We start from the raw sequence: 13,770 nt of genomic DNA, 5'->3' as shown, positions 1-13,770 counted from the left end.
AGAAGCACCAGCTAGGTTGTGACTCTGGGGAAGACTCAGACCCCAGCGAAGACCGAAATCTTTAAGTAGCGCCCAAGGTGCCCCTTGAGAGTTTCTTTTACTGGTAGAGGGTGTCAGCCGGGAAACTAAGGCTGGATCTCCATCTAAAAGGCGCCTTGGGAAAGATGATGCGTTTTCAGATACTGTGTTGAGGGCTTTCCAGATAATTTTATTATTTTCATTTTAAATATCATGTGTGTGGTGGTATTGTGCTTGTTATCTGTGCCTCACGTGTGTGCAGTGCCTGTGAAGGTCAGAAGAGGACATCAAACGCCGTGGAACTGGAGTTATGGATGGTTGTGAGCCACCGTGTGGGTGCTGGGAATCGAATCAGCATCCTTTGGAAGAGCAGCTGGAGTTCTTAACAGATGAGCCGTCTCTTCAGCCCTGAGAAGGGATTCTCGTGATCATCATGAGGCAAAACATAGCCTCATCTTCCCACCGCAGATCTGTTCTTCGTCACCGCAGTTTTATCTTTTGGCAAATGTCATTTAAGGGGAATTATATCAGGATGTACCCTTCAGAGACAGGCTCTGTCCGTGCGGCCTAATTAGCCTTTGAGAGCAACCCAATTTATTCTGAGTATCAATACTTCATTTCTTATTAGGAAGAAAGTTAACTAGGCCGCTTTATATTGTACTTCTCTCAGCCCTTGTCGAAGGGCTTCGGCAATTATAGCAGATCCACCAGAGACACTTATGCCCGGCCTGGGTTTTTGTGTGGACATTGTGCATTCACTTCCTGAAGATAAATAGCCCTGGGGCATGATTTCTGGGCCATACCCAGGTGCATTTGTTTTTGTTTTTTTTTTTAAAAAGCGTATGTTTCATTTTAGAAGGTGCACACGTATTTTCTTAAATGGTTTGCACGGCCCCTCACCAATGGCGAGAGCGTTACTAACAGTGGCTCCATCAGTATTTATTAGTGTAGCCTCCTCCTAGGTGTGAGCTGATACCGCATCCTCATCATGGATGTTCAGGGGATCCTCAGGAAGCCCTGATAGCCTGGATCTCACTTTGTAGACCGTGCTGGCCTGGGCTTTCAGCAATTCTCCTGCCTCTGCTTCCCAAATGCCAGGGATCACCGGCATGTGGCACCAGGCCTAATCTCTTTCTTTTTTAAATTTTAACTTTATTTTCTTTATTTTTGTGTGTATGAGTGTTCTGAGGGCGCGCGGTGTGTGTGTGTGTGTGTGTGTGTGTGTGTGTGTGTGCACAACTGTGCACTGTGTGCATGCCTAGTGCCCCTAGGGGTCAAAGGAGGGAGTTGGATCTCCAGATGGTTGTAAGCCACCTTGCTGGGAATTGAACCTTGTTCCCCTGCAAAAACAAATATCCTTAACCAGTGAATATCTCTTTAGCCCTTCGTTTATATGATTTGTTTTTATTTTATTTATGTGTGTTTGTCTAAATGTGTGTCATATACGTGTGGGTATCTGAGGAGGCCAGAAGAGGGTGTCAGGTCCCCTGGAACTGGAGTTAAAAGTAATTCTTGTGAGCCACCATTTGGGTCCTCTGCAGAGCAGCAAATGTTCTTAACAGCTAAACCATCTCTAGTCTCTACCTGCCCCCCCCCTTTTTTCTGGAGACAGGGTTTCTTTGTGTAACCTGACTGTCCTGGCACTCACTCTGTAGACCAGACTGGCCTTGAAGTCACATAGATCTACCCACCTCTGCCTCCCAAGTTCTGGGATTAAAGGCGTGCACCATCATTGTCCCCCACCCCCACTGTGTGGCATCTCTTTGAGCTGAGTGTTTGGCTCCATAGCAAATGTTTGCCTCGGGTCCTGGGCTCTGACCTCAAAGAAAGAAAGAAGACAGTGTCTGCCATCTGGCACAGCGGCATACCTCTTCAGTCCCAGCACTAGGCACGCAGAGGCAGGCAGGTCTCTGTGAGTTTGAGACCAGCCTGCTCTACAGAGTGAGTTCCTGGCCTGCCAAGTCCACCTCGTAAGACCCTGTCTCTAAACAGATAATAACTCGATAGGATACAGCCCATCGTTTTCCCCGATGTTTAAAAGAATATTCGTTAGATCAGATACGGAGTGGACCACGAAGAATGAAACGAGACCAGCGTGACCTTGACTGTGGCTCCTCAACCTTCTAACTCTGTAACCAAGAAGCTCCTATCGTCAGTGGAAAGCCACAGCTCTCGCCACAAAGGCAAAAGGAAAGAATTCATTTCTGAGAAAAAACGGGAGTGAGCATGGCTCAGAAATGCGGGTTTAGGGATTCCCAGATAATGTGTTCCAGAATGGATATGGTTTCGGGACATTTTTGTAGTTCATGAATAAAAGGCAAGTCATTCATCAAGGCAGTTGTCAAGCACCTTGGTGGAAATATCCTCAGCTGCTCATTGGCCCATCAGCTCTGCACAGTCCTTAGCTGAGGTGTGGCTTTTTCCTGGGAACTTCGGTTTCTATAATCAGTCAATCAGACTCTTAGAGTCTCCAGCGTGGGAGTGGCTTGTTTTTCTGAGAATTTTATTCACATTTCCTGTGTCTGTCGAGGCCAAAGAATGCTTTATGCCCCATGATCCAGTCTTTAAAAATGACTTATTTGTTGGGGTGCGTGTACAGGCATGTGTGTGTGTCTGTGTGGCCGGGCACCTGTGTGTGCCACCTTGTACAGGTGGAGGCCAGAGGACAGCGTGTGGAAGTTGGTTTTCTCCATCTACCTGGTGAAGTCTCAAAGATCAGGCTTGGTGGCAAGCACCTTTACCTGCTGAACCATCTTGTTGACCATCTATATTGTTAAAAATGACAACAAAGCCCCCCCCCAATCCTTTGCTAAGGCATGACTTCCTTATTTTCAGCGAGTTCAGTGTGTCTTAGAATCCCTAGCCTCACACCACTACCTCCAGTGGCCTCATGCTCGCTCTAGCATCTGTTTTTTTTTTGCTTTATCTTTTTGTTTTTTTGTTTTTTAATGGAAACACCAGGAATGCTTTTGCCCTTGTTTGCTGATTGGTTTTATATAATCTGGATAAAAATTCTTATCTCAAACTGTTTGGGTATCCCTAATAAGAGTCAGGTGAAGCTGGGCTTGGGGGTACATGTGTTTAACCTTATCAATCCGGAGCAGAGGCTGGTGGTCTCTGTGAATGGGAGGCCAGCCTGGTTCACACAGTAAAACCCTGCCTGGAAGAAAAAAGAAAGAAAGAAAAAGGAAAGAAAGAAAATCAATTAGTTGAGTGTTGGTGGAAGTTTCTGTCCCACCAGCCAGTTCCCAAATAACCACACAGAAAGGTATTATTAATTATAAATGCTTGACCATAGCTTAGACTTGTGACTAACTAGCTTTTACGACTTAAATGAATCAACTTTTATTAATTTACATGCTGCCATGTGGCTCCTGGTTTGTTACCTCATCTTCTACATGCCCTGCTTCCTTTGTATCTGGCTAGACTCCGTCCTCCTTCTTCCCAGCATTCTCTCTCGGCCTGGCTTTCCTGCCTAATTTCTTCCTGCTCAACTATTGGTCTGTTGACTCTTCATTAAACCAATGAAAGCGAAACATCTTCACAGTGTATAAAAGGATTATTCCACAGCATTTACCCTTTTTGTTTAATTAAAAAGGAATTATTTTTATTAATTTTAATTAAAATTTAACTAAATTTAGCTTTAATTTTAACATAGTAAAATTATATACAACAAAAGTGGTTATTGCTGGACAGTGATGGTTACATGCCTTTAATTCCAACACTCTGGAGGCAAAGGCAGAGGCAGGCAGATCTCTGTGAGTTAGAGGCCAGCCTGGTCTACAGAGCTAGTTCCAGGACAGTTTCCAAAGCTACACAGAGAAACCCTGTCTCAAAAAATAAAAAGTAAACAAAAAACCAAAAATATACAGTTACAATATCCAGTCCATTTGTATCTGACAAATTTAGAGAAAATACTCTATTATCTATCTTCTCTTTGTGAGTCTGAAGTTTTATACCTAATTTCCTTTTTACCATGACTAAAGAAAACTATAAGTCTAATTAGTTGGTCCTTAGTTCCATCAAAGACACCAAACGATGTAATGTTATCTAACAACAGGGACATCTGGCTGCCTGGAAAGTCACCCAAATTCCTCTGCAATGTTGGGGCATCCATCTTTGGCCTACAGGCCTAGAATATCTGACAGACATTTTTGTGCAATAGTCCTTTTGTCCACCGTGAAGATGTGTCGCTCTCATTGGTTTAATAAAGAACTGATGATCAGTAGCTAGGCAGGAAGAGATTGGGCGGGACTTGTGGACAGAGAAAGAGAGTCACGTGGATGAAGAAGGGCAGAGTCACCAAGAGACGTGGAGAGAAGAAAAAGGAACTTGTCATGCTGGGGAAGGTACCGAGCCACTTGGTAGTACATAGATAAGAAATACGGGTTATTTTAAGTTGTAAGAGCTAGCTATCGGTCAAACATCTATAATGAATAATAAGTCTGCCTGTCGTCTATTGGGGAGCCGGCGGTCCTGACGCAAAACTCCGCCTACAGTTGAGTAGAAGTTACCCCAGGGTAGGCAGAAGTCTGAGTGTGCGTAGCACTGATGGCAGTGTATGTTACTCTTCTCAGTAGGACTTGGTGTGTTTGCCAGGTGTGGCTAGGTGCCATACTGCAGGAGCAATGGCCGTCAGGACAGACTGTGCGGTGACGGGAAGGATAGGTAGAGTGGGCAGATAAGCAGTTACACTCAGTAATTTATCCCATCATTTCCAGTATCATAGCAACTCGGGCAGTCAGTTGGGTGGAACGAGGTTATAGCCCTCCTTTTACTTAGTAGGGAATGTTCTATTGTTTTTGGTTCTAGTATTTTTGGATCTAAAATAGGGATGCCCTCCAAATGGAGCTCCCTTTAGAAGATTTATTTATTCACTTATTAGATTTTTAGAAATATATATGGGTGTTTTGCCTGTATGTATGTATGTATGTGCACCACATGCATGCCACTGCCCATGGAGGTCAGGAAAGGTCATGGAATCCTCTGGAACTGGAGCTAAGGATGCTTGTGACCCACCATGAGGGTGCTGGGAATTGAACCTAGGTTCTCCTAAAGACCTGCAGGCGTTCTCCATCACCAAGCCATTTCTCCAGCCCCACGTTTGGAAGATCTAAAAGAGGTCCCTCCCAAACTCAAAATTGGATGAAAATACATTTATTTGTTTTGACTTTTTGTTACATGAGTCTTTTGCCTGCTTCGAATGTGTTGTAGAAAGACTGTAATCAATTTTGAATATTTGGCTATAATTTTTTAAATCTTCTAGCAGAGAGAACTCAAGCAGTTTACATTAATTTCCACAAAATGCTCACGAACTGTTTTGTAAGGAACCAGTTGTTGTTTTCCAGAGTGAGCAGCTTCTGGATGGAGGAGAACTCTGGGGAGTATCTTCTGCTATGGGGAGTATCTTCCGCTGAAGAAGCTGAAAGCTTCAGCCAATTCTGATAACTGATTTTTTTTTTTGGGACAGGGTTTCTCTGTGGTTTTAGAGCCTGTCCTGGAACTAGCTCTTGTAGACCAGGCTGGTCTCGAACTCACAGAGATCCGCCTGCCTTTGCCTCCCGAGTGCTGGGATTAAAGCGTGTGCCACCACCGCCCGGCACTGATTTTTTTTTGTAGTATCATTTGTAGTTCAGGGGACTGAAGACCACAGGCACAGTGAAAATCCTGTACAACTTTGCCACATTCCATAAGTAGATTTGAATATTTGTCTGGTAAGATAATTCCACTATTAATTTAGCAATTTGCTTATTAACAATTGCCTAATCACCATGTAGTTTAGTAATTTACTTAATTAATAATTATTAAATAGGAATAATTCTTTCTAATTGAATTTTTCTTACTGCTAAGCAGTGGCTTCCTAGCATAGGAAAGGTTCATCCCACTGGGAAAACATACAAACTTGGCCTAAAGACGTATTTCGGTCAGGAGATGGCTTAGCAGGTAAGAAAAAATTACTTGCCTCGAAAGCCTGGCAGCCTGAGTTCAATCCCTAGAACACACATTCAAATCCAGATGCAGAGGCATGCAGCTGTGCTTCCAGTGGTCCTGCGGCAAGTTCAGTCAGGAGAGCTAGCCTGAAGCTCGTGTACGGCGCAGTGGTAGCGACAAGAGAGATTCTGCCTCAAAGCGAGGAGGATGGAGCCAGCCAACTCCTGGCCATTGTCCTCTGACCTCCACACCTGTGCTGCGGCATTTGCTCCCCGCATCTAAAAAAAAGAATAGGTGTCACCGTTTACAGGAAAACACCAAATGGTAGATGACACCAGTGCAGTGTGCCCAGGAGGGCCTGGTGGACACAGGGCGAGAAGCAGGATTGGGAGGCCACGGTGACTTTCACAGAAGCTTCAGGAGCATCTGGAATTGAGACTGCCAGGCTTGTGAAGGTAACACTGAAGACAGGAGCCATGGTGATGGTGCACGCCTGTAATCCCAGCACTCGGGAGACAGAAGCAGACGGATCTCTGTGAGTTCCGGGTCAGCCTGGTCTATTGAGCGAGTTCCAGGACAACCAAGGCTACACAGAGAAACCTTGTCTTGAGAAACCAAACCAAACCAAAACACAGTTGAAGACAAGGAGTGGGTCTCGATCACTAATCTGTACTTTTAAAGGTATGTGTCACCATGCCCTGCTAAATCTTGCTTTTTTTTTTTAAAAAAAATAATTTGCTGGGTGTGGTGGTACACACTTATTGTTTGTCTGCTTTTTGGTTTTTTGAGACAAGGATTCTTTGTATAGCCCTGGCTCTCCTGGAACTCACTTTGTAGACCAGGCTGGCCTCAAACTCACAGAGATCTGCCTGCCTCTGCCTCCAGAGTGCTGGGATTAAAGGTACGCACCACCACTACTTGACTGGTGGTACACACTGTTAGTCCCAGCATTCCGGAGGCAGAGGCAGGTGGATTTCTATGATTTCAATGCCAGCCTGGTCTACATTGAGAGGTCCAGGACAGCCAGGGCTACATAGTAAAACCTAGTCACAAAACAAACAAGCAAACGAAAAACACAGGCAAAATGTGTTATCAGTCCTGGAAGATTTTGACTTTCTTTTTTAACTTTTTATTATTGATTGATTGATTGATTGATTGATTGATTGATTGATTGTGTGTGTGTGTGTGTGTGTGTGCATGTGTCCCGGTACATGTGTGGTCATAGGAAAACTTTGGAGTCAGTTTTTTCCTTCCACCTTTATGTAAGTCCCAAGGATTCAGGTTACCAGGCCTGCGTGGCAAAGCCGTTACCAGATGAGCCATCTCACGGGCCCACGAGCCATCTCACGGGCCCACGTATCTATTTTTTCTTAGTAACAAATTTAAACGGATTAAGTTTCTAATTTGTTAAAATCCTATCATGAAAGGTACGTAGAAATGACGTTGTCAAAACCACCCACCCCCCTCCGGCGTCTCTGCTTTCACTCTGTATCTGTCTTTCACTTTGGGTGAGATTTTTGGCCAACTCTGCACAGACATGTTAAGCCCTCCAGGACTGTCTACTGATTTAGCTCATCTCCTTAATCAGGAGGCACGGAGATAACCGGAGGTTCCAAACCTGCCGTTATCTTGGGTACTGCCAGGCTCGCTGGATCATTCCTAGCTGAGGGCAGCCATCCATGAGGGTGAGGCTGTACCCCAGCCCATGAGTCATCATCTCCTGAGAACTGGCCTGGCCCCTCAGGCAATAGGGATTTCTTTGGATCAACTTGAAGAATTAGAGTTGAGACAACGACCAACTAGATCACACACCTTGAATTAGACTGCAGGGGTTGAATTCAGGTCGGTAGGCTTGGTGACAAGTACCTTTACCTGCTAAGTTATTTTACCAGCTCTCTTTTTCCTTCCTCCCCTCTAACCCTGGCCTTTCATTCTTTCTATTCAGGGTTTCTGTTATGGCTAGTTTTATGTTAACTTGACACAAGGTAGAGTCATCTGAGAGAAAGGAACCTCAGTTGAGAAAATGCCTCCATAAGAGGTAGTTGTAGGCAAGCCTGTAAGGCATTTTCTTAATGAGTGATTGTTGGGTGAAGATTCAGCCCATTGTAGGTGGTGCCATCCCTGGGCTGGTGGTCCTGAGTTCTATAAGAAAGCAGGCTGAGCAAGTCATGAGGAGCAAGTCAGTAAGCAGCACACTTCCATGGCCTCTGCATCAGCTCCTGCTTCCGGGTTCCTGCCATGTTGTTTGAGTTCCTGTCCTGACTTCCTTCAATGATGAATAGTAATGAGAAAGTGTAAGCCAAATAAACCCTTTCCTCCCCAAGTTGCTCTGCCCGTGGTGTTTCATCACACAATAGTAACCATAACTAAGACAGTTTCATGCATGCAGCCTGGGATAGCCTCAAGCTCTTTATATAGCCAAAGATAGATCTTGAACTTCTGATCTTGCTTCTACGCCTGAAGTGCTGTGATTATAGTTGTGTGCCACCACGTTGGTGCTGGGGGTCAAACTCAGAGACCAAGGCAGCAGGCTAAGCATACATTGTATCTGAGCTACATTGTTCAGCGAGCCACAGCCCTGTTGTTGCTTTGTTTTGTTTTGAAACAAGGTTTCATTTTGTAGCCCAGGCTGGCCTTGAACTTGAGACTTTCTTGCCTCTGCCTCCCTAGTGCTGGCATTACAAGTTGTGTGCCCACATCTGTAAGGAATGACTCTCTCTTGCCTTGTAATCTTGCCTGGGGAAGAGTCATCGGCGATGTCCTGTGTACCAGAGGCTCCTGTTCTAGATACAGGCTCCAGGTAACCACTGATGTGTTCCAGAATGCTAAGTCACTTAGCATGAGTGGGTTTTTTTATTATTTATTTATTATGTATACAATATTCTGTCTGTGTGTATGCCTGAAGGCCAGAAGAGGGTGCCAGACCTCTTTACAGATGGTTGTGAGCCACCATGTGGTTGCTGGGAATTGAACTCAGGACCTTTGGAAGAGCAGGCAATGCTCTTAACCACTGAGCCATCTCTCCAGCCCCGCATGAGTGGGTTTGAACATCCTAGACAAGACAAGCGGTTTTCTGAGGTCCAGGTCTCTGGCCTCCCTGACCTGGGCTGGTCTGATTAGGCTCTCTGAGGATGAAGAACAAAAGCATCCCCACGATTCTATCCCTGCACCCTTCACGGCCAAGTTGGAGGCAGGTCCTGGACTCAAGTGCACACTAACGATTGCTTTGGAAGTTTCCTCTCACAGATGTCAGCCCCCACTTCTCAGACCTGTCTCATGGAGGCTGAGTCATGGGTCAATGATGACGGTGGGCATGTTGTGGGGCCAGCCAAGCCTATCGATCGAGAGCTGGCACATCCTCCCCACTAATCAACAGTTAATTAAGTCTTTGGTGAGGAGGTGGTGATTAATGAATTGTCAGTTTGTCCTGTAATTGGGATGTGGGATGGGAGGGAGTACCAAAGATCCACAGAGGGGGTTTTGTGAGTGGGGGAGGCTGGCTCCTGGTCCACACCGAGGGACCCCTTCGGGTTCGGCTTGCTTTCATATACCAAACCTGGGCCTTCCCTTATACTTCCCTTTCTCCTCTTTGCCATCTTTCCTTGAACCTTGTCTTCCCTAAGGCTGTTGGGGGGGACAGTGTCCAGACTTGATGAATCCTCCGTGTTCTTCTCACAGACTCCTTTATCTCTGTCTGGGGTCAGTGCCCTCGCCACCATGGGCACTTCAGGGGCCTACGAACAAATGTCCATCACCGTATCCTTGTCTCTTGCAGCCTGTAGCATCCTTGTCTGTCGAGGCTCTTATCTCTATGATCAGAACTGTTCTAACCAGGGCCCAGGTTGCCCCGTCCTCTGTATTTTTGTCCCATGGCCTTTGGTTTCCCTTAAGGAGTAGCATTCTCTCACTTCTGTCATTTCCTTCCCCAACAGGACACACTGGCTGGTCTCTCTCTGTATCTGTTTTAAGACAGTGGGGGTCCCCAAGGAGATGGCTATAACTCTTCTCTGAGATGAAGGCTCCTGTAGGACCCTTAGATACAGGCTCCCTAAGAACCACCTCCCTCCTTTCTCCAAGGCTGGGGGACATGTCCTCTTCCACCACTGCGCTCAGCAAGATGTCCTGGTGTTTCTTCTGTTGCATGGGGCCCACAGGACCTGGGCTGGTTGATAAGGATCTGTTTCCGGAGAGTGCAGGTGACTGAACCCATAAAAAGGTGATTGAAGGAGCCCGGGATACTCCATCTCAGGTGAGTTCTAAAAATAGCATTCATTGCCATCTGTCCTGATAGTGGAAGGACTGGCCTAGAACTCGGGGTCTGGGTAAGATGGCTCTTCCTGTTTCCCTGGGTTGGAGGTAGTGGAGGCTCTGGCAGGGCTGCGAGAAGGAACTGGAAAGACTTTACAGAACACTTCCCCATGGTCCTCTTCTTGATGAAGGAGGTGGGTCAGATGGGGTTGGTGGTCTGGGCTCTTTTTCTACTCAACCACTCAGAGCATGTTGTGGTCCAAAGCTTAGCATATGCCAATCCCTGCTTCCGTATGTAGCTCCTGAGTCTACCCACTGTCAGCGCCGAGAAAGCTGTTCTCTGGGTCTGTCCACTCTCTTCCTCTGTTTGAGCCACGGGTGACCCTTCAGGGGTTCAGCTTTCTCTCCTGTAGCATGGGGACACTCTGAATAGTATGCAGGAATTGATGTGTTGTGCAGTGCAAACTAAATGCTTAGTCACCATGGCTGGTTGCCCCTCTTCTGCGGATGCAGGCCACCGTCCCTCATCAGCCCCAGAGTCCAGCGATGACTGTAATGGGGTTAAACAGTGGCATGTACCTGGTCACCTTGGCATCACTCGGCCATACAGGACATCTGTATCCTGAAGGTCTCCTGCTTGGGGATGGGATTCTGCCTTGAGACGACATTCTAGGCTAGGTGTGCATAGCTGGTCCTGGGTCTGTCTGGTCTAGGCTGGAATACACATGTAGCTGATGCCGCTGCTTCTTTCCGGCTCCCCACCTCTCAGGACACAACGGAATGTCTGTGCAGTGAGACCTCATCCCCGGGACATCATAATCAGGTCGGGAGGCAAGGTCACACGCTGCCACTCCTGCCTTCAGCAGAAAATGACCTCCCCTACATGTCCTGTCAGTCCCGGGCTGGTGTCAAACAGAAGCACTCAGGGTTGGTTCCTGAAGGGGCTGACATGGGTCCCACAGGCTGAGGGAACTGTATTCCCCTATCTCCATCTCCTTCTAAGAAAAGGCTAAGGAAGATGAACTCTCATTCCTGATTTCACCCAATTTTCACTTCCTGGTGGCGGCTATGGGATGAACACCAGATTCAGGCAAGGCACCCCTCCAGAAGGACCCCCCAAGTCGCAGGACTGGGCTGCCCCCTCAGTTCCTGCGATGTGGAGAGACATCACGTCCTGGCTGGGTGCAAAGTCAGCGATTGGCAGGGGTGGAGGGAGGAGACAAGTCCTCCCCTGGTGGATCCCCTCCCCGGGAGTCCCCCCTCCCTTTCCAAGTGGGATATAAGCCCCGCAGGGAAGCTCTGAGCAGAGGCCAGAGGCCGCAGCGTTGTGTAGCTGTCTAGCTCTCCAGCCTCCCCTGCCTTCCACCTCTTCTTGCTCATCCCGCTTTAGGAGCTGTCGCTGTGAGTGGCCGGGGCCCTGGAATGGTCTGGTATCGTGTTATTTTGTAGGGAAACCGAGGTCGGGTCAGTGGAAGCTATATGGGTACGGTCTAGCTGCGGAGAAGTAGAGAAGCTGGGGAACCCGGGTGTCAGCATTGCTTTCTTCCCTTATCTACCTCTTTGGGTACTAGCGGGAGTTGGGAGGCAGGCAGGGCTTATGGTAGTCTGATAGACGAGGAAACTGAGGTCAGAGATGCTGCAGTGCGGGAGAAGATGAGGCGAGTCTGGTGACTGAGACAAATAGGTCTTTGAGACGTAGACCCGACGGCAGGCAGCTGCAGCCTCCCTTGTGGAAGGGCCGAGGCTCAGGATGGCCCACCCGCCAATGCTCCCTTCCTAGATGGTGGCGGTGCTTAGGCCTTGGTCCGTCATGGTCACAGTGCTGCTAGTTCTGCTCGCCTGCCTGGGAGCGCTGGTGGACGCCTATCCCATCAAACCCGAGGCTCCAGGGGAAGACGCCTCCCCGGAGGAGCTGAGCCGCTACTACGCCTCCCTGCGCCACTACCTCAACCTGGTCACCCGACAGCGGTGAGCTCTGGAGAGGGCGGGGAGGGAAGGACCCCCGCTTCCCGGGTTGCACCCTCCTCTCACCCTCCTCCCAGCTCCACCTGGAGGTGTGACCACGCCCCTTTGTGGTCCCGCCCCCCAGGTATGGGAAAAGAGATGTCCCGGAAGCTCTATTCTCCAAACTGCTCTTCACCGACGATGGCGAAAACCTCCCCGTCCGGTCTCGGTAAAAAACACCGCTCCTCCACAACTCTTGGAGAGTGCCCTGGCTCCACCACTCACACCCCCCATTTAATTCACTTCTTTTCCCTCCTGCAGGTCAGAAGGTGCCTACCAATGGTGAAAACCCCAAGTCCTCCTTCGTGATGTGCTAACTATACCGACTTCATTTGCATATTTGGTTCGAAGAAGGGACTCCATATCTTGGTGTCCCGGGTGCCCAGGCTTGAAGGCTGTGTTCATTGCCCTGTCCCCAAATAAAAAGCAAATATCACATAAAATACGCGTGTGTGTTTATATTTCTGTCCCTTTCGCTTTTGCGGAGGTGGCGGCTCAAGCTGCAGGAAACACTGGTGGCCAAGAAAAAAGATGACGGGCTGGAAGTGTTCAGCATAGACACCTCCTTCTAGTCCGGGGTTCCCAAAGGACCTGGGAAAGCATTCTGGGGGAAGGGAACCTGTGAGGGTGGGTGGAGTGGATTCTGAACAGAGGCCAGAACAGGTCAGGTAGGAGAGAGGCGGTTGAGGGCCGGCCAGACAGTGGCAAGGAGAAGGCCAGACGTCACTCGTCACTCTCAAAGAATTCCCCTGAGCAGCCCCGTGTTAGTCCCAAGGCCATGGAGGACAGGAGGACAGGGACTAGGATGAGGCCCTGGAGGAAGAGACCCAAAGAGGTAGTTGAGTGAGGAGGTAGATAAGTCACTTCCTCGGTCCTTGAACAGGGGGAGCAACTGGACTCTGGAGGTCTCCTTTCTCTCAGCAACAGCTGGAATTCCCCATATTGTCGAACGCAGGTTCGATCTCTATCACTAACTGCTTTTCTGGTGAAAAGGCCACGGGATTACCCCAATTCTTCTCTTTCCCCATTATTAAACACTGGGGTCTAAAGTGTTGTGGGTATTTAAACTGTAGTCTAACCTGAGCCCTAGATATCTCGTATCCCATTAATTGGCCCATTAATTAGACCCTTTTGCTTTCTCTGGAAGCCAGTTCTCTCTCTCTCTCTCTCTCTCCTGCTCACTATAAAACGTGTCCTTCTCTCCGTGTCCAGTGTTCCTAGGTCTTGGGGGGTGGGATGAGGAGTGGTCCTGGTGGCATATGTACCCTATCCTGGGGAAGGGACTGGGGAGCGAGGGGGAGGGGACATATGGAAGCCAAGGCTACAGATCCAGAGAAAAGGTGTCAGTCAGGAAGGCTGAGCGGTACCACTGTGTGGATGGGGAGGCACGCAGGACTCATTACAGCCTGGTGGCCCTGGAAGGAGAGTGACCTCTGCTATAAAACACTTCCTGCACAGGGGACGATGGGGGTCCCACACCCATCTTCTGGGGCTGCCCTTCAGCCTCACACAGCCCAAAGGGAGAGGAGGAAGAAGCAGCCCCGGGATTCAACGTGTTGTAGACTGCAT

At 48.2% G+C, this 13,770-nt stretch overlaps 1 protein-coding gene across 3 annotated transcripts; it reads left to right on the top strand.

Annotated features, from left to right (window-relative positions):
• The first annotated feature begins 10,334 nt into the window (after window positions 1–10,334).
• On the top strand, window positions 10,335–12,632 carry Pyy (peptide YY). Of its 3 annotated transcripts, none has more exons than XM_075942169.1 (4): window positions 10,335–10,391; window positions 10,967–11,020; window positions 11,978–12,165; window positions 12,287–12,374. In XM_075942169.1, exons 1-4 carry the CDS (start codon window positions 10,368–10,370, stop codon window positions 12,372–12,374), a joined length of 354 nt encoding a protein of 117 aa, XP_075798284.1. In that variant the 5' UTR covers window positions 10,335–10,367. The 3 variants fall into 3 exon arrangements, with proteins under 3 accessions (XP_075798284.1, XP_075798286.1, XP_075798285.1); XM_075942171.1 differs by lacking the exon at window positions 10,335–10,391 and adding an exon at window positions 12,463–12,632 and having other exon boundaries at window positions 10,950–11,020; window positions 12,287–12,370; XM_075942170.1 differs by lacking the exons at window positions 10,335–10,391; window positions 10,967–11,020 and adding exons at window positions 11,511–11,598; window positions 12,463–12,632 and having other exon boundaries at window positions 12,287–12,370.
• Window positions 12,633–13,770: the final 1,138 nt, after the last annotated feature.

This window comes from Microtus pennsylvanicus, chromosome 11 (assembly GCF_037038515.1).
Source record: "Microtus pennsylvanicus isolate mMicPen1 chromosome 11, mMicPen1.hap1, whole genome shotgun sequence".
NCBI lineage: Eukaryota > Metazoa > Chordata > Mammalia > Rodentia > Cricetidae > Microtus > Microtus pennsylvanicus.
The sequence above is the reverse complement of the archived record's forward strand: the minus strand, read 5'-3'. Positions and strand labels throughout refer to the sequence as shown.